Source organism: Megalobrama amblycephala, linkage group LG8, assembly GCF_018812025.1.
Source record: "Megalobrama amblycephala isolate DHTTF-2021 linkage group LG8, ASM1881202v1, whole genome shotgun sequence".
Taxonomy (NCBI): domain Eukaryota; kingdom Metazoa; phylum Chordata; class Actinopteri; order Cypriniformes; family Xenocyprididae; genus Megalobrama; species Megalobrama amblycephala.
In genome coordinates this window covers 12,105,092-12,131,424 of record NC_063051.1, presented here as the reverse complement: position 1 = coordinate 12,131,424, position 26,333 = coordinate 12,105,092, and the positions used below count along the sequence as shown (strand labels likewise).

The 26,333-nt window shown below is 36.6% G+C and overlaps 2 protein-coding genes across 3 annotated transcripts; both read left to right on the top strand.

Annotated features, from left to right (window-relative positions):
• Positions 1-1,099: 1,099 nt before the first annotated feature.
• Positions 1,100-5,189, top strand: apof (apolipoprotein F). Its single transcript, XM_048199301.1, has 2 exons — positions 1,100-1,252; positions 2,845-5,189. Exon 2 carries the CDS (start codon positions 2,869-2,871, stop codon positions 4,114-4,116), a length of 1,248 nt encoding a protein of 415 aa, XP_048055258.1. The 5' UTR covers positions 1,100-1,252; positions 2,845-2,868; the 3' UTR covers positions 4,117-5,189.
• Positions 5,190-5,498: 309 nt separating this feature from the next.
• stat2 (signal transducer and activator of transcription 2) lies at positions 5,499-25,434 on the top strand. Of its 2 annotated transcripts, none has more exons than XM_048199300.1 (24): positions 5,499-5,693; positions 6,610-6,741; positions 6,917-7,064; positions 8,961-9,056; positions 9,145-9,237; positions 9,311-9,389; positions 9,479-9,555; positions 10,827-10,978; positions 11,062-11,220; positions 11,302-11,391; positions 13,335-13,394; positions 13,583-13,603; positions 13,690-13,783; positions 14,465-14,512; positions 15,163-15,246; positions 15,342-15,440; positions 15,565-15,700; positions 15,807-15,859; positions 15,954-16,048; positions 16,142-16,281; positions 16,393-16,581; positions 19,120-19,174; positions 21,374-21,432; positions 23,178-25,434. In XM_048199300.1, exons 2-24 carry the CDS (start codon positions 6,611-6,613, stop codon positions 23,546-23,548), a joined length of 2,529 nt encoding a protein of 842 aa, XP_048055257.1. In that variant the 5' UTR covers positions 5,499-5,693; position 6,610; the 3' UTR covers positions 23,549-25,434. The 2 variants fall into 2 exon arrangements, with proteins under 2 accessions (XP_048055257.1, XP_048055255.1); XM_048199298.1 differs by having other exon boundaries at positions 5,500-5,693; positions 19,120-19,177.
• Positions 25,435-26,333: the final 899 nt, after the last annotated feature.

Here is a 26,333-nt window from a genome sequence, read left to right as displayed (position 1 = left end):
TGGCAATTTGATTGGCTCGGCCTTCTGGGAGCCGAGCATAATTAAGGTGCATTCACGTGGCCTCGTAATTCCTGTAGTTACGAGATTCTAGCTTGTAAAAAGCGTTCATGTCCTCGTAGAGCTCGTAATTACAGCTTGTAAGCTGGGAGTTTTCTGAAAGCTCCCAGATATACCACGTGGCCGCGCTGTACCACCTGACAGCTGTAGATTCATTTAGGCATTGACAGTGCTGCCATGGAAACGCATAATTCCCAGTTCAAGGACCAAAAGGACGTGAACAGCTCCGAATATAACGTCACGTGTTGTCATTTCAAGATTCCGGTAAATACGAGGTGACGTGAACGCAGCTTTACTCCACAATGGATCGAGTCCAGACCGAACTTCCCGTCCAAAAAATGTTGTGGGCGGGGTTCGGGCTGGCACCCAGGCTAGGCTAGTCCTGAACCTGAAATGAAATGATGGAGAAATGTTTGTGTGAAATGTTGCAACGCCCCTCATGGCAAACTTTACACACTGAACACAATACAGCAGAGTCCAAATGTCCAACTGCACATATCTTTTTCGTTTTTTACCATTTAAAACTGGAAATAAACACAAAATTATACAGTAAATACATAAATAAATAAATTAATTTCACTCTTCTGGGCCCAACTTAATCCATGAATTAAACAACAAGGCATACAATACACAATGAAAGAGTGTGAGAGAGAAGTAAAAACTTTTTATATATATATATATATATATATATATATATATATATATATATAGCCTAATTTATTTTTTTAGAAATATTAAATTAGCTGTCAAAAGATGTTGGATGTTGTATCATATGTTGATTCAAATATATGGCCTGAGCAGTAGAATAATGTTTAAAATGACTGAACCAAGTGGAAATTTGTGTGAAGGTAATGGCCTGAAAGCAAAACATGCACTTGCTAAAAATTTACACATGGGTGCACAATCCTGCTCTCCCACATAGGCATGAAACAAGTGTGGTGCAATTTATCTGGGTCAAACACAAAGCCCCCGCACCCCCACATGGTCTTTGGAGAAAAAGCGGAGCGAGAATGAGAGGGGACATGAGGGTAAATAAACAAAATGTCCACAGAGCACATTGATCCTCTCCACGTGATGTCACATTCATGAACAATTGGGCCAGCGAGAGAGAGAGTGGGTAAAACAAGAGAGAGGGACATGTATATGTTTTTTTGTGAAGGCTGGATTCTATCATAGAGGTCGGGATTGTTAGAAGGTAAGAGTCTTATTAATCTCATATTAATATGAAGATAAATAATTCCAAACATTCTAATGACTTGAGATATCGTTTCTTCTGACAGACTGCATGTTTGAGAAATGTATTTAAAATTATATGATGAAATTTATGATGGAACAATTTTTATTTAATTAATATTCCATTTTAAACTATGCAATAACATTCACACAGTAAATCAGAATTGCAAATACATTAAAAAAATAACATTTTACTTATTGTATTTAAATAATTTGAATGTATTTTAAATATATAAGATGTAGAGAAGAAATGTAAAAACAGCAGGGTGGGAGGAGTCTTACAAAAAACAATGTGGTCATCCCTTTCATTCCTTCTTTCCTTTTTTTCCCCCCAGCTGCACTATGAAAAAGACAAAAACACAAATACACACATATCTCATGTTCTCACCCCATGATGTAGCTACAGCTGCAGATATTTGTGTACATACACAGGTCAAAGTCTGGAATAATTAAGATTTTGAAATCTTAAAAATGGTTGCTAAAACTTCAGCTTTGCCATTGCAGCAATAAATTACATTCTAAATTATATTAAAGGTGCAATGTGTACAATTTGGCAGGATCTATTGACAGAAATGCAATATAATATACATAACTATGTTTTCAGTGGTGCATAAAGACCTTACATTATGTTTTTATTACCTTAGAATGAGCCATTTCTATCTCATACACTACTGTGGGTCTCCCCTCCATGTCAAGTCGCCATTACGCGCCGGCATGTTTCTACAGCAGCCCTAAACGGACATAAACTCTACAGAGCGCGTTTAGTTACTATGTTGTTCTTCTTCTAAATCGTTCGTGTTTTTAGATGCGGCTAGCATCGTCACTACGTTGAATACGCACGTAGTGGTAGTAGTAGTAGTAGCCTAGTCTGGTTTATTAGAAGCAGAGACAATTCTTTGTTAGAAGTAAGAAGAAGACGGCCAAGGGTTGGGTGTGCGCCGTTAGCTGCAGTTCCCAAACTCAAAATTTACACATTGCACCTTTAAAATGGAAAACAGATATTTTAAATTGTAATAATATTTCACAATACTACAGTTTCTACTGTATTTGAACAAATAAATGCAGACTTGGTTATTATAAGACACTTCTTTCAAAAACATTAAAAATCTTAATTATTCCACACTTTTATATTATACTGCATTGCGCATAACCTGATATTGCTGAGTTCAACATGTTCCTGCATGAGTCAACATTTTTGTTGATCCTGGAACAACATTCAAATCAACCAATCAGATTTGAGGGACAAGTTTACAGATTATGTCAAGTTTAGGCTTAAAATCATGAATTGGTGCTTCTACATCAGTGTTATTCATCTATCATTTCCCTCTGATTTTTGGGATAACTTATGGGTAGGGTTAGGTTTAGGGGTAGGAATAGGGTTAAGACTAAATTTTCAGACTAGAATGTTGTTCCAGGATCAACAAAATATGTTGACCCAGGAATGCATCTAACTCAGCAATATCAGGACGTGCACTTTATTGCACATACATAGCTTAATGCGTACACTGCACACAGTTCAGCTTCTCTTTTTTCTTCTTCTTCTTTTTCCCCCAGAACCTGTGATTTGCTTGGTGTTGCATGACTCCACAGTTCAACATGGCTAGTTCAAAACTCAAATTGTTACTTCTCATCCACCTCTTACTGTCTGAAGTAGTATTTGGCAGAGCTCCACTCCCTCAAAGCAACCTGAGGCCCTCAGTCACTTCAAAAAAGTCTCAAACAGAGCAAGTAGAATCACAAGTGGTTGAAGATGGTCTTCCTGCCGCCCATCAGTTGGTCTTAAACCTCTCAGCCTCATTACAAGGTCAGCTGGATCTCCAAAGCAATGCAAGCTGTGTAGAGCTCGCTAATGGAGGCTGGAGAGGAAATGGTTTCTCTCAGGAGATATTGGGGTTGGCAATGGTGCCTGTGCTGGTGTCAGCAGGATGTTTGTCTGAAGCCCAGGCTTTGGTAATGCAACTCTACGCAGTGTTGGGCCAAAATGATACATGTGAATTTTTGCAGGACATACTAGTGCTGATAAAAAGAGGCAAAGAGAGGGAATCAGCACATTTTAATCATCACACCTTTACCGATGGTTTCCAATCCCATTCATCTCCTCTTTTATTCAACTCTGAGTCACAGCGCCACCTGCAGGCTCTTATATTTAACATCCATCAGCTAGCTGAAGTGGGTGAGAGTGTTGATGGTTATAAGGGTAAAGTTGGAACTAAGGGGCAATGCAAAGGATGGGTGAGGGTGAAAGGCACTCGGTTACTGGGACAGGCCACAGAACAGAGCAGGCCATTGCGTATTGGGGAAGCACAGCAGGCTTGTCAAAGCTTGGGAATCCAATGTGCAGGTGTGACCCAAGATGGCGATTCTGGATATTATTGTGTTATCTTGAGGCGTGGAAGCAGAGTAGTGCCTTCATCTAACTCTGAGAGCTGGATTCAGAATTGCAAGGTGGGGTCTGTACGTTGGCGCAGAAACGGGGACCCTCAGCTTCACTGTGTCAATGAAAAAGAGGAGCGAGTGTATACGGTTGTGGAGTGGATTCCTGCAGTTTCCACGCTGTATAATCTGGGAACAGCCGTTTACTATGCTTCGCTTAACTGCTATGATACTGCAAAAGAGAGAGCCATCTTCAGCACTGTGGATCTGGGCACAGATGCCCTCATGGCTGTAACGGGTGGAACCGCAGGGGTAGCTGGTTATGCATTGGGGGCTGGATTAAAAACGGGCGTGAAGGCAGGGATCAAATATCTGCTGAACAACATGAAAGAGGATTCCGACCTGCTAATGAACCAGAACAGCTTGGAGGATGGAATTATCACTGTCCAATAAAAAACAATGAGGAGATTCAAGAACAGAAAGCATTGCTCTGGGGACTCAAGGATTTTTCCACCAGCAGTAAATGATGTTTAAGAAGCTATGTTTTGTATATGTTCAGTCATATAGTTTGTTACAGTTACAGTTCACAATATCAGTCCCATAAACAGATAATATTAAAAGTTAATTCTCTTAATTTCTACTGAAACAGTATTTAAATGCTGTTTTAATTGGGTTTTCATATGTCCTAAATGTCATTTCCACTTTGATTGTAATATTACTAATAATCAAAAGGTATGTAATGATATCAGCATGGAAGTAACATCATTTTTGGTGGGTAAAAAAACCAAACAAAAAAACAATAGGACTTAAATGAACTTATTGTAGCAATGGATTTTTCTCAATTTAAAGCATTCCATTCTGTTAGATAAAGTTGAAATCTGTATGATATTTCAATATTTTATATAATTTATACTATGATATGATGTTCACCACATGTGTTTTTGCACATGTGAAATTTATGTGCTTTTTCTGTAAGGGATATTATTAATTTTTAAAAAAAGACATCCCTTTGATGCATCATGTTCATTTTCTTGTCAATAGTGCCTGAGCTTGACCAGAGCATATTTCTTGAAGTCCGGTATGCCTATTCATAAAAATACTTCTTTAATTTAGTTAGACCTCAAAAGGTTCTGCATAACAGAAATGTTGAGACTACATTTATATCATTTCTCCAGCGTCAGCTGAGACTTTTGACTCAAGTCAAACAGCATGGGTAATATTTAACTGCTATTATAAGCCAGTTATTTAAATCAATAACATCAGTGGGAAGAGCAGAACACTAGGTAATAGAATACAAGATAAGAATAAACAGAGCATTAAGTCATAGTAATTTGTAACTGTCATGTTGCCTAATTGATGTATAGGTCAGCAGTTACAAGTATAATCAGTTAGAAATGTGTCTACCTGTAGCCTATTTCAGTTGATAAATTCCTTGTTTTTTTATATAAATGTATAATCGTGTTTTATATAAGCTATGCATAGTGTAAAATGAATAAATGTAGAATAAACGTATTACATCTCTCCCATGTTAATCTCAAAATGCTTTCGTAAAGAGAGTGTATGGTTTTTTAAATTTCCGCGGTAGTAGTTACGTCGTCCAAAACATAACTTTCATTTCGTCATTTCTTGGAATGAGAGAAGAGAGTTCGTGAGTTTCGTTTCTACTGCTGTTCTATCAACACCCCTCCGCTTTGAAGAAGTTGATTGACAGGTGCTTCAACAACCAATGGTAGCGGTCAATGTGCCTGTCAGCGCCAATGAGGGTTTCCCTACGCAACTAAATGGGTGGGACTTCATTATTCAGTGAGGGGGCCAAATTGTATCGCGTTGGAAGCAGAAATAGAGCGAGCAGAGGGAGGTTTATTGAAGAGCCGTCTGTTTCCTGAGAAGCACTGGAAGTGTGTTTATTTACTCGCCAGCTGATGTTCAGTTTAGTGCGGTGTTCTTGTCTTTACTGTATGCCTGCAAAAGGCGCTAATATTCCTAATATTTGAGGATAATTTCTTCAGAAGTGTAGACGATTGGTTCAGGTAAGTTATTGATAATTAATTTACATGCTAACTGTGTGCTGCTCATTACTTCGCAACATGAATATCGTTATGCTGTCAAATGTCTAGGCCTAGTTTACTATTACTGTATTATAGTAGTATCGTTATTAAGATCGAGGTGTCACGTTTTGTCCTCACATGATTAGAAACGCAGTCTTGACTCAAATTTTCCGCTGTTGATTGATAAAGGGTGTGCGGGTGTGAAACACTTTATCAGTGCAGAGTGCATTTAAGGATGTTTGTCAGTTTTGGACACTTTTGGCCCTGTGAAAATTAAAACGATCTTTAAACACTTTTTACATTATCATTAGTTAGTTTAATGTTAAATAGTCCAAATTTATTCTTGTGATGGCAAAGCTAATTTTTTAGCATCGTTATTCCAGTCTTCGAGTGTCACATGATCCTTCAGAAATCATTCTAACATGCTGATTCTGTGCTCAAGAGACATTTCTTATTATTATCAGTGTTGAAAAAGTTCTGTAATGATTAGGCTAATTGTTTACTCAAACTTATGTTATATTTCCATCAAAACAAAAGACTTTTTGAAGAATCTATACAGTGTTTTTCATAAAAGAACAATTCTTACTGGCCAAAAAAAACACCATAAAAATGGTTAGTATTACAGTGGACCTGAAGTGCTAATGTAATTACCTAAAAAAAAAATTAAAAAAAGGAAAAAAAAAGAAATTCACAGCAAAAAAAAAAAAAAAAAAAATGCATTTTGATAAGTCGTACAATATTTTACATTGAGCCATACACTATTATTCTGTGTTCCAACTTCCAAACTCAGAATTTGGAATTTTCTCACCTTTCCTATGTTTGAAAATAAATAACCACTGTAATGGTGCTTAAGCTCAAGCATCTGACTTGCAGACATGAAACGTGTTTTATTTTGTAGAATGACCCAGTGGGAGCGATTGCAGCAGTTGGATACTGTGTATTCACAGAGGGCTTCTGATCTGTACAATGGAGATGAATTCCCAATGGAAGTCAGACATTACTTGGCACACTGGATTGAGGGCCAGGACTGGTGAGTGCTGTACCTGTGTGAGCAACAAGTAAAATCTCCATATTGTTTTTTTTTATAGCTCTCTATTCCAGAATGTATTAATAACCATGGATGAATCATGAAGAAATGCAAATAAGTGCACCAAGGAGTGTCAACCTGGTATTACAAGTAATGTGTTTGTCTGTGTGTGTTGCAGGGAGCGTGCTTCTCGGGACTCTTCCCAAGCTGCGTTCCTGTTTCAGGTTCTTTTGGAGAATCTGGACAACCAGTTCAGTCGTTTTGCACAAGAGAAAGATAGTTTCCTACTGCAGCGAAATTTCAGACGCTACAAACAAAACTTTCAGGTAAGTGTACTTTTGCTGCCAATAGTATCATTTCCTCCTTGGATCTCTGAGGCCTTTGAAAATGCTAAACAAGCTAAACAAAAACTGAAAAAAAAACAAAGTCCTGTTTAATTGATGATAATATGACACAAGTAAGTGCACTGTGAGCATAATTGACCCTTCGCAAAGACCCGCCCCCCTTAGTTACCGACTGTTGCTTTGTCCGACAAGCCATGGCACTGTCATGCCACACAGAGTGAAAAATACATTGTGGAGCAAAGAGGATACTGACAACACGTCGACAGACAAGACAGAGCAGGTTACTTATGATATTAAACAAAATCCCAAGCTTTCAAACTGTGTAATTTTTTAAGAAATTCGAACAATAAAAACTGTTTTGTATCTCTTTAATGTGTCATGACAGATTGCTGTAGTGCCTCAGCTCAAGCGGCTCATGAACTGATCATCTCTTCTTACTAGTTAATTTATAGCATCAAATAAACATGAATGAACATGAGAAAGAATGTTGTTTCAAATTCGGAAAGACGTCAGTACACACCGTTTTTCAAGTTCAAGTCCACCGAGGTTAATCTTCTAACTCCTGATTGCTTTGTCGGACAAAGTGGCTCACAATTAAAGTACAGAATTTGTTGTTCCAATTTAGCAGACTTTAAGTATACCAGTTTAGTATACCAAAAGTACAATTAAAAGGTATTTTTATTAAGTACATTAGAGCCCGGTTTCACAGACAGGGCTTAGCCTAAGCCAGGATTAGGCCTTAGTTCAATTAGGATATTTAAGTAACTTTTATAAACATACACTAGAAAATAACATTACTGGTGTGCATCTTGTGACAAAACAATGGCACTGACATATTTTAAGATATGTCCATATAAGTTGCTTTCAGTTAAAACAGCTCAAACATGCATTTTAGTCTAGGACTAGCTTAAGCCCTGTCTGTGAAACTGGGGGAATATGTAAATGTAATGGAAAAAAAAAAGTATTTCAAATACATTTTGTATATTTATTTTTCACTAGGGTAGCATAATCAGAAAGATCTTTATTTGTAGTAACAGTAATACAGCATTTTTTTTCTTCACCATTCAATAGATTTTAAAATTAATTGTATGCCATTTAACAACACAAATCATCCAGATTTTATTATTATTAAGATGATATTCTTATATTGATCTAGCTTACTGCAATGTGCAACGAGTGTCTCATACCAGCCACAGAGCAAATGCACAGAGTAACGTTATAACATAGCTTTCAACACACTCAAATGTATTTTTAGTATGATTGTACTGACCAAGTAAAACAGTGCTGCGTTACCCCACAATTTTAATTTGCCAAATAAAGTGACCCGTATGAGTAGTTATTCAGCACTTGTGGCTATTTCATTAGAATGAAATAAAATAATGTGAATTTAAGTGATCAAACGTAACTGTAACAAAGTTCAAGGAAGAAGGAGGCACACGTTAAAGGTAACTTTAATCATAAAACTGAAACCAGTGGCCAACTGTGCATATAAGCATAATAAAAATGGCAACATAAAATGTCCCAGGCTCTCGGCCCCACACTGCTCCATACCACAGTAACGTTAATAAAATTTGAGTTGCTTTCCATCAGCTGAGGAGGGGAAGATGACAACTCCCATGATTCCACGCTGATTCATGGTGTCATCAAGCTACAGCTTTGTTATTGTTTTGAATAAGTGACCTCTATCGGCAAAATGTACATACTGTGCCTTTAAATGTACATGTTTTTATTGTTCATCAACTGGAAAATTAAATTGCTCATTTTTACTTGTATAACTTTATGATTATAATTATTGTTGTAGTTATGAGCTTATTTAGAAAACTGCTGGCTTAATCAGTGACAGCTATGGGATTATTGGTCACATTTTCTTGTTTGCAGAAGTACCAGGAGGAACCCTTTACTCTTGCTGCTATTATCAACTGGTTCCTGGTGAAGGAGAAAGAGATCTTGAATGATGCAGAACTTGCACAGCAAGTCAGTACCTTAATGTGTTATCATCATCATCACTCTCATTTTCAACATCACCATCAGCATATTCTAATATTCTCTCTTATCGTTTCAGGTGCAGACGTTGCAGGTTCAGTCGGCTGCAGTGGAGTTGGAGAGCCAGAGACAAATGGAAAAGAGATTAAAAGATCTCAAGATAAAAGTAGAGGTGTGTGTTTGTGTGTATTCGCTTGTATGTGTGTGTTTGTTCAAGAGCATGATTCATTTTTTTCTTTTGGCAGGTGATGGAGCACAAAATAAGATGTTTGGAGGAGCAGCAGGATGAGTTTGATTTTAAATTTCAGACACACAAAATGGACTGTGAGTCTCCACACTTTATTTAAACATATTGTCCTTGATTTCATTATCTGTGGTGGTTAATATGAGTTTGTATACGTAAATGTGTTTAGCTTGCACAGAAGAAGAGAAGAACAAGCAAAGACAAGGGCTTCAGAAAATGCTCAATGCACTCGATAAGTGCAGAAAGGTAGGCAATTGTTCTGTGCACAACTGTTCTATTCTATTCTTTGTTATTATTGTTAACTAAACTTAAAACTAACTAAAACTTAAAGGGGACCTATTATGCCCCATTTTACAAGATCTAAAATAAGTCTCTGTTGTCCCCAGAGTGTGTATGTGAAGTTTTAGCTCAAAATACCAACAGAATTTTTTTTATAGCATGTTAAAATTGCCATTTTTTGTGGTTGACCACAAACGCGCCATTTCAGTGTGGGCCCTTTAAATGCATATGAGCTGCTGCACTCAGCCTAAGAGGGCGGAGCTTCACAAGCTGATTCTCAGGTGACAGGATTCAGTCAGGACCGTCTATGGTCAGGATGCCCAATAATGTCAGAAACTGCGAATATATGCTGTATGGAGATAGAACAGGTATAGTTTAGTTAATTACGGTTATAACTTATATTGTCTTCTTGTTTTTATCCACTATATTAGTACAGGCCTGTTGTACCGTCCGAATGATGGCCAAAACTTTACAGATGATTTTTATGATGTTTATTGTACATCACGCAAAAGATGAAGCATCCGTTTTCACTCTAGAAAATCTCTATAAGAGCTTAATAAAACACAGTGCAAGTGTGCATTAAAATAGTATCCATAAACTCTCTCTCTTTCTCTTGCATTATCATCAACATACACAGTGAAGTACACAGAAACACTCGTTACAACTAACAGTAAACAGATATATAAAGACCTTATGCCTTTTTGGGTGTTGCTTAATAAACTGGTACACTTTATTTCCGTAAATCAACTCCAATGAACTGTGATAAAATAATCTCACCTTCATTACTGCTGTATCCAGTATCACTCTGGAGACTGTAATTGTAAATGAATCAGGCTACCAGGGATCTGGAAACGGCTTGTTCTGAGACACTGCTTATGATTTATGGGGATTAAAAAAAAGGAGTGGTTGGATTTTTATCACTATAGGGTGGTTGTGTACACACACTGACAACACACATTTATGTCCAAACAGCATGCAAAAATGAACTTTGCATAATAGGTCCCCTTTAATTGAATTAAATCTAAAATAAAATGTAAATATTAGTTGAATAACTTCAACTAAGTGAAAATGAATGGAAACAAACTGAAATAAGGTTAAGTTAAAGCACTAAATTTACTTATTGGAATCAAATAAAAACTAAAACTGAAATAGAATGAGACCCAAATAGTAATATTTAAAAAATAACAAAATTATGTTTCTTGACCCCGCTGTTTTTTTTTTTTTTTTCATTGTCTCAGGACTTCCTGTCCGATATCTCGGCTATGTTGGATGCTACTGAATGTCTGAGCTCAGTGCTCATAGATGAGGAACTGGTGGACTGGAAGCGGAGACAACAGAAGTCCTGCATTGGTGCTCCTGATGATACAAGTCTGGAACAATTAGAGAAATGGTAACCACACAAGAATTTCTTGCACGTTGGTCTTTACGGACACCATTTGGATCTATTTTTAAGCTGTTTATGGCCTTCGACAGGTTCACTCAGATTATAGAGTGCATGTTCCAGCTGCAGAAGTTCTTACAGAAGCTTGATGAGCTGGTAGGGAAGATGTCCTACGAAAATGACCCCATCCCAGAACGAAAACCCCATTTAAATAAAAGAGTGGACACTCTGCTGACCAACCTGATAAAGAGGTACACTCAAACACATATGCAGCATATCTATTAATTTTTCTTCATGCATTTATGCTTCATTAATTGTTGGTGTATTTCTAGCTCATTTGTTGTAGAGACTCAGCCATCCATGCCCCAAGGACGAGGTCCCCTGGTGCTGCGCACAAATGTCCAGTTCTCAGTCAAAGTCAGGTCAGGCTCTGACATTTATATGCCACATTACACATCACCTGTGAAACAGTGAGAACCAGTATAGCTTCTAGAGGTTGACCGATTGTGGATTATTAAATTGGATTGTTGAAACTTATTCAATTAAATAAATATTTTAATATTAATATAAAATATTAATATATTAATTATACCTCGAACATTCATGTTAGTTCATTGTGCATTAACTAATGTTAACAGATACAACTTTAAAATTTAAAATTTTAATTTAAATGTATTGGTAAATGTTGAAATTAATGATCTAACAATGATCAATACTTCTGCAGCATTTATTAACCTTAGTTAATGTTACAAATGGACTCTCATTGTGAATAATGTTACTATTTCATATAAATCCAAAAACATTTACACAAAGGCCATAGCGTTGAAAATAGATACATATGTATTTTGGATGTATACTCCCAACACTCGATGATTATCTAATCAAAATAACAAAATATATATTACAGTAATGTTAAACTGAAATCGGATGCATTTCTGTTTTGTGGTAACACTTTAGTTTCTCACTATTAACTAGTTGCTTATTAGCATGCATATTATTGGCTGTTTATTCGTACTTCGTACTAAAGCACATATTAATGCCTTATTCTGCATGACCATATTCTACATCCTACCCAATACCTAAACTTAACAACTACCTTTACTAACAATTAATAAGCAGTAATTAGGAGTTTATTGAGGCAAAAGTAAATAATTAATAGTGGCAATTGGACCATAATCTAAAGTGTGACCTCTTCCATTTCTTTCGGCTGAATGAAACATATTAATTTGCTTTCTCACGTCGCTAACTTTAAATATGCAACTTTTCTTGCAAACTAATGCATAAAAATGACCAGCTGGATAGAAACTAATGCAAACAGATGGTAACAATTGTGACATTAAACATTTGGGTTGGACTTTTTGCCACACTGTTTTAATCATTGTAAGTACTACTAATGTTAGCATCCTCTCAGCCTTAACAGTAAACATACTGCTGTTCTTTCTCTACTAATGCAGCATCTAGTCAACAAATTAATTACTTAATAATGATATGAAAGCATGTAGTGTAGTGTACTGTATACATACCGTTTTGTTATCTATGTTTTTAAATCTGCGTCTGAAGTGTCCCCGTCTATGCAGCACGCAGCCTCAAGTCGTGTCAAAACAAACTCCACGTGGCATCAGTGATCGTTTTTATTTCACCTCTAAAGGTCGTCCTCATACTGTATAATGACAGTGGACCCTTCTCAGCTACTCCAACCCAGAAAAACTATCGGTATGCATTTTATTCCAGAAATCTGGTATCAGTGCCGATTAATCGCAAAACCGAACAATCGCTCGACCTCTTCTATTCAAAACTAAAATAATCAATATAGATGATTTGTTTTCATATATTGCTTGTGACACGGGTAAATCCTTTCAAACATTATGGAATTGAGAATATGTACATTATTTTTTGTACATTGTCCTATACATGACCACTATCACTTCTGAGGAACTAAGTACTTAGTGAGGAACTAAGTACTTGATCTACTTTTATGCAAATGTCAGTACTGCTTTTGAATAGTTATATCTTTATTATGCATGCACAGGCCTGTTTATGTAACCAAATGTTTGTTCCATTTGCGTACATGTGCCTGGGGTGAATGTAATGACTCAAACACAAAGAAAATCTTTCAGTTTAGAATTTTATTTTTCAAATTATCACACAGAACCACACGCAGAACTTGCCCTGAATACATTTTAATTTTGAAAAAACAAAAACAACAACAAAATTAATCGATTGGGGGAATTAATAATTACCATTAGAAAGTCTTCACCCATTTTATCATATATTTTTATTAAAAATGCTTAGTTCAGGTTGTTGAGATAGAAATGCTGAAAAAATGTTTGCCCTCCTGAAAGGACGATCACTCTCCTCTCTACAGGTTCCTGTATAAAGTTCCTGAACTCAACCATGTTCTGAAGGTGTCTGTTTCTGTTGACAAGTAAGATCACTGTCTCTCTTACTTTCTTCATTAGGTATGATTTGTGAGATTTTAGAATCTGAGTCATATATGAGAATGAGTTTGCTTGTTAGGTTTGTGTGGATTTATATGGTTTTAAATTAGTCTGTGAGGGGTTAGGACTCTTCTAGAATTCTTACTCTCTTCTCTTCCTCCATCTTTTGTTTCAGCGCTGCTTCACAAGTGAAAGGGTGAGTTTTTCAATACACACATTCTAAACACACACTTCCCTCATCACCCCACCCACCACTAAGTCATGACTATGTGTTTATCATAGGTTTCGGAAGTTTAATGTGCTAGGTACTTCGAGTAAAGCCCTTAACATGGCTGAGAGTACGAACGGGGGCATGGTCGCTGATTTCAGACATTTGGTGAGTTGACTATGTTGTGGCAATTTTAATGTCTCTGTGTCCCTTCAGTTCTGGTCTCAAAGCAAAACGAAGTTCCAGGTCCCAGGAGTTTAACTTTATTGACAAGCAACAAAGTGAGATGCCAGCTCCACATCTGAATCTCTCTAGCCAGGGCAAAGTTTTTATACACTTTTGTTAAAACAGTGTAAGATCCACCCCTACAGTTCTTTTCCATGATCTCATTTACAGGTGCTCTTCTCCCTTTCTCTTCCTGGAGTCTCCCACGTACTCCCCAACATTTTCACTACAGTTAAACTACAGGTGTTGCTTATGCAAGAGATAATTATCTTTGTAAGAATGGCCAACTGCCAACTAGTCTATATCTTTTGACTTTATCTCTCGTGGAATTCTGCTAATTGATGGTCAACCCTTTCTCATAGGCAAAATGAAACATTGTATCAAAAACAATCAACACTCCCCAGAGGCAAGAAGCTAACTAACTTTAAGCTAACTTCTCAGATACATCTGACCCTTGTAATCACAGTCACGTAGGCCAAGATGCCTGAAAACACTTCTAGCTTTTATAGCAAGCAAACTAATTCTAAAATTGTTGTCTATAAAATACTTTGTCAATATTATGTGATGGCATGGTGGAAAGGTAATAAAAAGTTAAATCATTGTGTATGTGATTTTTTTTCACAGACGTTGAAGGACCAAAAAGTTTGTAGTGGAGGAAAAGGAATCAATGATGTGAGTTTTCTAAGGATCTCGTTAATAATATTTGCTTGTAACTACATTGCTGCACATAGCAAGCATAAAACCAGCAGATAGTAACAGAATCAAGACTTGAGCACACAAGAGTCAATACAGAATCAATACAGATTAAGTAGATATTTTGCTTTGTTCTAAAACAGGGACCTTAATTGTTAGGATGTTGCATTTCTCCTAGGTTTGGTTTGTTTTCACAAGGTGCATTTCAAAGCATACTCGAAATGTGTTTATGTGAAATGTGCAAAAAACTGTTCTCTCGTTGATCAGAGTGCACCTGTTTATTTTCTGGGATTTCCACTAAATTAAACACACATAAACCAATGTAAGCCTTGATTCCCGCTCTAACTGATCTAGCTCAGTTTGTTGGTCCATTGAGTCTGATTATTTTCTCAAGGCAAGCAAAATATTTTCATATATGCCTAATGAACTGAACTAAGGGAGAAAGTGTTTCGTGCAGCATTCGCACAAGTTGGTGTTTAGCTGCTTTTGCATCTGAACTCTTCAATTCCAGATTTTCTTATTTCTTATTTACTAGTAAGTAATTAAAACAATTAAAATTGATAGACAAACCAATAAGTAAAGTTCTGTTTATATTTATGTGTATAAATCTTTTTGTGTGTTTCGTGCAGCTCTCGCTGAGTGTGACTGAAGAACTACACAAAATAAACTTTCAGACGCAGTTTGAATATCAAGGCCTGTCTGTCTGTTTAGAGGTGAGATATTTTTTCCTTATTCAAAGCATTCTCAGTGAACGTTCCAGAGATTTGGCTCTGTAATTTTTATAACCATACTTCCTTTTTCCTTTTAGACCTCTTCTCTTCCTGTTGTGGTGATTTCGAACTCCAGTCAGCAGCAGAGTGCCTGGGCGTCTGTTCTATGGTTCAACATGCTCTCTTCAGATCCCAAGGTCGGGAGCAGGAGTTACTCTTAGCTAATAATTAGCCTGAATCATCATAATAGAATCTGTTTTTTTTTTTGTTTTTTTTTTTTTTTTTTGCATCACTACAATTCACTTTTTTGTGTGCATCTAGAATGTGAAGTTTTTTGAAAGCCCTCTTCCGGCCTCCTGGGCACAGTTTGGGGAAATGCTAAGTTGGCAGTTTCTCTCCTCTGGGAAACGTGGTCTAGACAGTGACCAGTTGGAAACTCTCGCCATCAAGCTCTTTGGTATGCACACGTTACATCTTTCGTTCATTAATAGATAATATTAAATAAAGTAATATAGAGGTCATAAAGTAATCTGGTGTTTGTTATTGATGTCATTTCCTATCAGGTAAACAACAGAGCTATGACCAGTGTAAGATACCCTGGGCCAAGTTCAGTAAGGTAAGAACAGATACAGATATGTAGCTCTTTGTGAAATGCCCGATATTGATGTATGAGTGTTTTGTTTACTTGTGGTTGTCTGTGTGTGCTTTAGGAGAACCTCCCTGATACAAACTTCACCCTGTGGGTGTGGCTGGATGGAATTCTAACCCTGGTTAAAAGCTACCTGTCAGACCTGTGGAGTGATGGGTATGAATGCTAATAGATAGATAGATAGATAGATAGAGAAAAGCATAGCTGAAGTGTGTTTTTATTTTAACACAAGTATGTTTGTCTTTGTAGCTCTATAATGGGTTTTGTCAGCAAGGGGAAGGAGAGATTTTTATTGAAGAAGAAGCAGAACGGCACTTTCCTGCTGCGTTTTAGCGAAAGTATTAAGGATGGTGGAATCACATTCAGCTGGGTGCAGTACTCTAACAATGGTAAAACTGAAAACTGGTCATAAAAAGATATACTTCTTTAAGACTTTGTTCAATCTCTGAAAACACAGAGTCCAATGAATATCAGACTGAATACACCTTCTTTTTTGTTAGGCAATCCAAGTGTGCAAACAGTGAAGCCATTTACCAGTACTGACCTGAAGCAGATTGCTTTACCTGAGATCATCTGCAACTTTCGGATCATGGTAGCAGAAAACGTTCCAGTTAACCCACTGTGTTTTCTTTACCCAAACATTCCTAAAGACCAGGCCTTTGGCAAATACTACAGTGAAAAGACTGGAGGTGAATTGTTTATTGAGAATGTGGTGTATTTTGTTGTAATTACCCAAGTCTAATTAAGGGAGGCATACATTGTATTTTCAGGGCATTTAGGCCCTGTTTACACCTGGTATTAAGATGCGTTTTGGTCGATCGGATCACAAGTGGATGAGGGAGACACATACCCGTTTACACCTTTCAACCACTTCTGTCCTGATTTCTTGGGTAGAGGATATATATGGGTGGGTAAATGTATGGACAAAATAACCTCATGCAGTTTACATATGAACAGTGATGGGAATAACGGCGTTATAAATAACGCGCGTTACTAACGCCGTTGCTTTTTTCAGTAACGAGTAATCAAACGAATTACTTTTTCTCCCGTTACAACGCCGTTAGCGTTACTGACAAAAAAAATGCTGCGTTACTATAATTGAGCTCACTGAAGCGGTTTTCATCCGAGTAAGCTCTCTCTCAGCCATAGGACCTGCAAAGTTTTTTTCTCTGGTGTGTGCTGTGGTTAGTCATACACAAATAGAATTTTAAACTGATAATAATGTATGATACGCTGTGTGTGTGTCTGTCAGAGCATGCGCGCGAAGCGCGAGCTCAAACCAGAATACCCTTTTTGATGCTTGATCGAAAATATGTGAAATTAGTTTTTTTTCTAGTCGATTAGTAGTTGTTCATTTAAGCTATTAGTTGACTAATCACATTTAGGCCTATATTAATTTAATTTCTTAAATACTGGAGAGAATAAACCATAATAAGGAGTGTTTACATAATATAGGCTATATAGCACTCAAGGGCACGCATAATTGCCATAAAGAACCGGCAAAAGTAATGATTATGAGTGTGACAAAAACAGCAAGGAGACATTTTAATTGTTTATTAATAAAGTAATGTTTTCTGAATCAGTGTCGGCTGCGAAGATGAAGTTGACATTGCTGATTCTCATTGCTGATCATCTGCTCATATGGACGCGCCTAGAGAGATAACGCACATTTCATTCGGATTAGGCTATATAATCAGAGTAGCCTCTTTCTTTTCGTGTTTAATTACTTCATTTTCGTTAAAGTAGATATTTCAAACATTCTATAGATATATTTCTCATGTCTGCGAGGCAAGCAGCCTCTGAGTTTCGGTTCATTTAGCCTATAAGACGCGCTCCAGTTCTCGCGCCAGTGATCGCGCCCGCGCCTCCATGTCATGATTTTATTGTCTGCTATATTTGCTTGTTATATATTAAATCCAATCAGTTGGTTGATGAAACATTGATTAAAATTAAGATACAATTTTTACAAAACGAAATTCACTTTAAAGAGAGGCTTTCTATAAAACAAAACTTAATGAAGTGTTTAAAATCATGTCTGACCCACTCCATGTCTCCCGATATATTTGTGCATCTTATGATGCATCTTACTCATGCTGTTCACTTTTCATAATCGAATAAATGGATTTAAAACATAACATAGGACTATTGAAACATAAATATGAAACTACGTTTTCTTTAATGGCTACCAACACAGTACAGAGAAATTTCATGTCGTGAGCAAGAGCGGATCATGAGTCAGGAGTCGCATCAAGAATAATTTATTCTTAGACTTATATGTAATATTGGGGGCATTCAATTTATTTGGCATATTTTTATTTATTTATTTATTTATTTTTAAAGTAACGCAATAGTTACTTTCCCTGGTAATTAGTTACTTTTATAATGATGTAACTCAGTTACTAACTCCGTTACTATTTGTGAGAAGTAACTAGTAACTATAACTAATTACTTTTTTAAAGTAACGTGCCCAACACTGCATATGAATGTACCCAGAGATGACAGAAAAACATACGGAGAGCATCAGTTTTCGTTTCTGCTCTGATAGCCGCAAGATCACGCCGAATGCGGTGAGTGTGTGTTAGAAATCAGGAATGGTGAGAGAACATTGTGCTTGGTATATTTTTCATCTTCCTCCAACAAAGTTTAAATCCTGTCTTGCTAGCGTGCTTCCCTTAATGTTTACACGTTAGGTCAGTAGTCGGAGAGTAGGTTGTCTTTAGTGGCTATTCCACCACTATGAAAAAAATCCAGTCGAATGCGTTTTCGACTACCTCTGGAAGTGGTGGAAAGTTAACAAGCTCAAAACGTCTTACACACTGTTTACACTTATATTTAGTATTGTCTGCTTGTGATCCGATCGACCGAAAACGCAGCTTAATACCAGGTGGAAATTGGGCCTAAGTTTGCAGTCCTTAAAGGTGTTGACATATGAATGCTTCAGTTGTCCATTTACAACTTTCAGTATAAGGGTCACAAAAAATGCTCACTGCAACGCATGTCGATGTAGATTTAAACTGGGAAAAGCTTATGCTCATTATTTTACTGCTAAAAACAGCTGTATACATCCATACAACCATGCAAAATGATGTTAGATTCTTTTTCCAAAAGGAATATATATTATATTTTTCCCATTCACACTTGAGCTAATGTAGAATGTACTAAAACTTTTGCTTATGCTGTATTTCAACACAAAATCATTTTCTTGATCTTTTAATGTTTTGTTTCAGAGGAGAATCCTTACCTGAAGTACATCAAAACCAAACTGGTGTTTGTCTCTAAAGAGGAGTAAGTCTGTGTTCTGTTTGTTTACTGGTTTAAGTTTAAGTTTGTGTGTTGTGTGCATTGAAAATATTTTAAAAGTGTGTGGGGTTGTGTGCTATAGCTAACATTTGTGACAGTGTACATGTGCTGTCTGTAGTGGTGGTGTTTAGTGCATTAGTCATATTTTATGATGTAATGATGAGGTGTAAGTTCATATTGTGAGTTGGGTGATGTAATGTGGGGGGTGAATCAGTTTTTTTTTTTTTTGTAGTAGTAATATGTACTGATAATTTTTTTCCCTCATCATTTCAACTGAAAGGATTACTAAAAAGATATTCTTATCATTTCAACCATTGGCCATTGTAGCTAAGTAGATTTCAATGTGTAAAACAAGTTTAAATACAGTAAAACAACATCAACCAAATAGGAATTTGGTCTGACATCCACTCCGGCTTGCAGACAGTGTGTGTAACATAATTTGTGTCATCAGCACCATCCATGAGAAGGAGTGGAACATGGAAAATGAAGTATATCTGGGCCTTAAGAACAAGATGTACAGTGCTCAGTGTAAATGAGTACACCCCCTTTGAAAAGTAACATTTTAAACAATATCTCAATGAAAAAACACAAAAACAATTTCCAAAATGTTGACAAGACTAAGTTTTATATAACATCTGTTTAACTTATAACATGAAAGTAAGGTTAATAATATAACTTGGAGAGCAAAATTTTCAGTTTTACTCAAATTAAGTTGATGCAAAAATGAGTACACTCCACTGAAAGTCTCTGGAGCAAAGCTAACTTTTATACTACAAATGTGTAATTTAATTCACAGGTGAGTCTAATTATTCATTACACAGGTATCCAGCAGACAGTTGACTATAAAAGGGTGTTAAAACCCCTTCCCATTTCATGCTGTCAGCAATGGCACCACATGGAAGAGAAATGTCACAAGACCTGAGAAGGAAAATCATTTCTTTACACCAGAAAGTTGAAGGCTACAAGAAGATCAGCCAAGCTTTACTTATAAGTCAGAATACTGTAGCATAAGTGGTACAAAAATTTTAAAAAGATGGAACTGCAACCATTTCACAGACATCCAGGTCCGCCACAGAAGTTAACACCTCGACAGGAGCGTCTTCTGATGAGAAGGGTTGAAGAAAATCGGCATGCAAGTTCACTGCAGTTATCTAAAGAAGTAGAAAGCCAAACTGGGGTGACTATTTTCCGTGACACAATACGGCGTACACTGCAGGGGAATGGCATGCATGGGTGCTGACAAAGATGAAGACTACTGGGACTCTATACTCTGGAGTGATGAGACCAAGATAAATGTTTTTGGAACTGATGGCTTCAAAACTGTATTGCGTCGCAAAGGTGAGGAATACAAAGAAAAATGCACTCCGTGCCCTTGGTCATCGAGCACTTTTCCAACATGACAATGATCCTAAACGCACATCTAAGGCCACTGTTGGATTTCTGAAGAAGAACGGGGTGAAAGTGATTCAGTGGCTCCTGATCTGAACCCAGTCGAACACCTATGGGGAATTCTGAAGAGACAAGTTGAGCATCACTCTCCATCCAGCATCCAGTCTCTAAAAGAAGTCATTCTTGAAGAATGGAAAAAGATAGATGTTGCAAAATTTCACCAACTTGTTCATTCCATGCCTAGAAGATTTGGTGCTGTCATTAAAAATCATGGAGGCCATACAAAGTATTGCATGTAGTAGTTTTTGTTGTGGGGTGTACTCATTTTTGCATCACCCTAATTTGAGTAAAACTGAAAAATGTGTAATCTAAGTTATATTATTAACCTTACTTTCATGTTAAAAGTTAAACAGATGTTATATTAAACTTAGTCTTGTCAACATTTTGGAAATTGTTTTTGTTTTTTCATTGAGATATTGTTTAAAATGTTACTTTTCGAAGGGGGTGTACTCATTTACTCTGAGCACTGTACTTTGCCATACGTTTTATTGCTGTATGTGTATAGATAATACAGGTTATCACTAGATGTCATTATGTGATGACGTGAGGCTCGCATTGTGGAATAACAGAATTCATAAAGTTACAACAATGTGATTTGGGGAAAAGTCTACCATACATTTGATGTTATAAAGTTTCAAAGTGAAGGGTTATGCTGTAAGACTCAGGTATGAGTAGACACTGAAATGGCTGTTCTGCTGGTTTACTGGAGTGCTCTGTGCTTGGTTGCTGTAGGAACGGATGTACAAGTGTCGAAGAGGGGCCATTGTCTGACCTGTGCACACAGGACAGAGGTGAGTCCTGCCTCCACGGCCCCTCCGAATCTAATCAGCTCAACCCGCCTCTCATTCACCGAACTATCAGATGTGTCTTGATGGAAAAAGGCTTAAAATAGTGAATGAAAATGAAAAGCCTTTACAGATGCTTCTCTTTCAGCATCACCTAATCAAATCTAAACTTGTTTAGATTCTTTCTTTCCTACTCTTCCCTACCCAAATGCATTTGATTCACAATGCACAGAGGGACCTTCTGTGTGTGTGTGGTGGGCTGTGACTGTGGTGTTTCTGTTTCAATAACACAAATCTAACCATTACAGTAACACTAATGAATGATTTCTGACTGACTGATTCACTGATTAAAAATGGAAGCTTGAGGTTGCATGCCACATGCAAAATGTAGGGATGCACTGATACCGATAAGATGGTTTTTTTCATGTTATTGCTGATAACTGATAAATAGCCAATATTTAAATACTTAACTCTTTTGTCTAAATCAGTGGTTCTCAAAGTGTGCCCCCAGGGGGAGTGCACAGGTACTGCAAGGGGGTGCGGGAGATCAGCAAAAAAAAAAAAAACAGCTGTCGCAACAGCGTTCAGGTGTGTGAATAGCGGTTGGCACTTGCTGCCTTTTATAAAGCGGCACCGATCGCCAATTCCACTGAATCGTTCTTCTTCAGACCGTTGACTTGTCACCGTCTAAACAAACCCGACATAGAAGTTCCTCACCATAGAAAAGCACCTCTCCAATTTAATCCGCTCTGCTCCCCCCCCCACCCCCGTTGAGGTCGCTACCTGATTGCCTAATCCTAACCCCTCCCCCACACCTAATCCTAAACCTAACAATACTAGGGGGGTAATAAATTGGCGGGGGTCAGAATTTGGCCGACTACAACATGTACAAGAGGCTGAACTCATGATGCGCTGTCAAAAGAGCTCCAAAACATCACTGAAATATTTACATTTTTTGTTTTGTTAAAATCCAGCAGTTTTTTTTTAGTTTTAAAGGGGGCATGACCAAAAAAGTTCGAGAACCACAGATCTAAATAAATAATAAAACACAAAAACTTGAGTTATTTTTAAATATTAATAAATAATATGAGAAATGATATTCAATTTGAGATTTGCTAAAGATTACATTTTAACAGTGTTATTAAATTATTATAATTTTTAAAGGTTTTTTTTTGCATGTTGCATGTTGCATGTCACATGTTGGGATGAACCAAGATCGAAAAGTTTATTTTTATTTTTATTTATTTTATATATTTTTTAATCTAAATGTACAAATGGGGGAAATGAGCAATAAAATATCCACCCATTGATGAATTAACAAATCTCTAATATCGTCTGAAACTGATATGGTACTGACATATTGTGCATCCCTAATGCTGTTGAAAAAATGGATCCAACACTCTTAAAAATAAAGGTTTTTTAATCAGCATGTATAGTTCCATAAAGAACCTTTAACATCCATGGAACCTTTCCATTACACAAAAGGTTCTTTATAGTGGAAAAGGGTTTATCAGATTATTAAAATGTTCTTCACACTAAAAAAAAAAAAACTGTTTTAATAACTGTTCACTGAAAGGTACTTTGGGGATCCTAAAATGTTCTTCAATGGCACCACTGTGAATACCTCTTTTTGGAAGTTTTATTTTAAAGAGTGAAGTTAAATGGCATCAGAAAAGTTGTTATTATTGTAATTCAATTATTGGGTTTATAACATACCTCTCTTGCTTTCTCATCTCTTTCATCTTTGAAAGATCCTCCTTCTTTTTCTGAGGCGGGTGATGATGATGACGATGATGACGTCTTGCTTCAAAGGTCTGAGGCGTCTCCAATGCTCAGCTGCCCTACCATTGATCCATTTTGGCTTAACGGCATTTTGGAAAATGATGGCGAGAACACTGGTCCAGATTCATTTCCTCAACCTGATCCCCACATTTCTCCATTATGCCTAGAGAATGATGTGGATATCTTTAAAGAACAAATCTCTGTAGACACTGATGTTCATCTCACATTGCAAGAGTTTCTAAACTCTCAAAACCTCCTAAATAGCTTAGACTCTTCTACACCAGAGGACATCTTCAATAGTTGTAGTTTGGGCTATCCTAACATGCCGCTGACCCCCTGAATTTGATCCATGACCCCTGCGGTTAGCTGTCAAGCCGTATAATGTTTTCTGTAGTTCTGATTTATGTTGTAAGTATTAAGTAGAGATGCCAAATGCATATTACAGCTCATTACTTCATTTTCTTTACTGATTTCATCATTACTTCACCCATTTAGTGTGTAAATCTGTAGTAAAGCTTTTAGGCTTAGATGCCCATCCAACTCCCAAAAATTTTGGAATGAGGTCATGTGATCTGACCCTACCATTCGTAAGCTGCTACTAAATATTTGCCCTTATAAAAAATTGTTTATTGATAATAATTCAGATAGATCAGATCGGATAGTTGAAAAAAAAAAATTGTATATACGTATTTCTACTATACGAGTATTGATCATGCTTTTATGATCCAAGTAAATGGATTTATGATCCAAGTAAACTTTTATGCAGGTTGAAAGGACAGTTTGTATTCTTTTAATTAACTGGGACTTACTGGAGAGAAGTAACTTGATAGTGAAAGTGATCAACTTTATTAATGTGTCAAATGACTTTAGTAATGTGAAACAGGCAGTAGCTTTGAGCGAATGTTTTGAAAAGCATCTCGTGAACAGAAAAGCCATATCTGTGGTCTGATTTCTCTGTGCGTGTATTTATGACTAGAATAAACTCTCCAAGTAAACAGTGAAAGTTTTAAAAAGTGCAAAACACATGAAAAATGTCTTTGCATTTTAAAAGAGCACCTTAAAAAGAGATGGAGTGCTTGGATTAAATGTTATCAATTGCATTTAAAGGCATCAACGACAATACTATGATTGTAGTCTTTTAATAGTAAAACGAGGTTATTCTTGTTGGATCTATAGGGAATATTTGCCAACGAATAGCTGGCATTGCACTAAATTCCACCTTAAAATTGATCATTTCATGTAAAATAATGAATGTCTAATCATTGTTTTGATGAACAGGATTGCTCTATGATTTGAGACACTTTTTTTGTCTTTTATGGTAATTTTCCATTTTGTATAACCACTATTGAGACTAGAAAAGTACCTTAATTCTTTGCTTTTGAGTCAAGTGAATTTTTTTTTTGTATAGCTCTAATCACTTAAAAAGAGATTTGATAGCTTTTATTAAATTACCAAACTTCAAGACAATTGAAATACTTAATTTTCTTGTTTCCAGTACTGGATAGAGTCCTCAATTACAAAGTTTTGATTAGTCAGATACTGCCATTAACTTCTGTAAAAATGGAAACAGTAATATAGACACTTACATTTTCTATTACTTTGAAAGCTGAATTAAGTTAAAATGTTCTGTTTGCCCAGTTGAATGCAGATGCCTTTATCTTGCTGAGAAAAAAAAAAACAACTTTATATTTGTTTTAATTTCTTTGTAATTTATTTGAACAAAATTCATCAGAAAGATTGTATGATTACACGGAGAGTAGCACTGTTTTTTTGTTTGTTTGTTTTTGATGACAGAAAAATGCAATTGAGTGGAAATGTGTAGGAACAGATTGCTTCTGATTTCTTTTTTTGTACCAACGCTTACAGATAAGAAGGTACTGTATGTGTTCCTCCGACTGAATCTGTTAGGTATCGAAGAAGATTGGACAGTTGAACTCTTTTGGAGAAAAATGGTCCAAATTAATATTTCACTTTCTTTTTTCACTAAAATGACCAAGTCATAGTAATTAAATCGCTTTATCGTGCAGAATCATTTAGTTACCCCATGAGCACTTCTGTTCTGAATTTGTAGACTTTGTTTCAAATGCATGTAATGTTTTGTGTTGTCTATCCACTGTCATTGTCCCAGAATATAAACCATACTGTAGTTTGTTTTGTATCAAGACTTTTTATGATTGAAATATGTTAACAGTGGTGCAATGTTCTCCAATAAAACATCTAATGAGAGGGTTGTCATTAATTGTTTTTTGTTTGTTTGTTTGTGTTTGTAAACTATGACACTCACAGTTGTGGTCAGAATTATTGGCACCCTTGGTAAATATGATCAAAGATGACTGTAAAAATTTTGATCTTTAATTCATAAAATTAGATTTTTGCTAACCTTTCACTGAAGGAAAAGAATTGAAAGTGGGGGGGAAATCACATTATGAAATAAATGTTTTTCTCCCAAACACATTGGCCACAATTATTGGCACCCTTTTATTCAAAACTTTTTGCAACCTCCTTTTGCCAATGTAACAGCTGTCTCCTATAATGTCTGATGAGTTTGGAAAATAGAGATCAGAGACCATTCCTTCATGCAGAATCTCTACTCTCCTTCAGATTCCAGCTCCATGTTGGTGGTGCTTCTCTTCAGTTTACCACACTCATTTTCTATAGAGTTCAAGTCAGGGGACTGGGACGGCCATGGCAGAAGCTTCATTTTGTGCTCAGTGCCACATTTTTGTATTGGTTTTGGATCATTGTCCTGATGGAAGATCCAACCACAGCCCATCATTGGATTTCTAGCAGAAGCGGTCAGGTTTTGAATTTTTATCTGTTGGTATTTGCTAGAATCCATGATGCCACCCCCAGCAGAAAAACAGGCCCACAACATTAAAGATCCAGCAGTATATTTAACCGTGGGCATGGGGTACTTTTTATCCATGTGTGCACCAAACCCATCTGGTGGGTTGGCTGCCAAAAAGCTCTTTTTTTAGTTTCATCTGACCATAGAAGCCGATCTCGTTTGAAGTTCCAGTCTTGACTGACAACTGAATATGCTGGAGATTGTTTCAGGATGAGCGAGGAGGATTTTTCTTGAAGCCCTCCCGAACATCTTGTGGGGATGTAGGTGTTATTTGATA

Excerpts from the sequence above, each read along its gene's own strand:
- apof (XM_048199301.1), top strand. The coding sequence starts at position 2,869 with ATGACTCCACAGTTCAACATGGCTAGTTCAAAACTCAAATTGTTACTT.
- stat2 (XM_048199298.1), top strand. The coding sequence starts at position 6,611 with ATGACCCAGTGGGAGCGATTGCAGCAGTTGGATACTGTGTATTCACAG. Across the intron at positions 7,065-8,960 it reads GCTACAAACAAAACTTTCAG|AAGTACCAGGAGGAACCCTT; the intron begins GTAAGTGTACTT and ends TCTTGTTTGCAG. Across the intron at positions 16,282-16,392 it reads GGTGCAGTACTCTAACAATG|GCAATCCAAGTGTGCAAACA; the intron begins GTAAAACTGAAA and ends CTTTTTTGTTAG.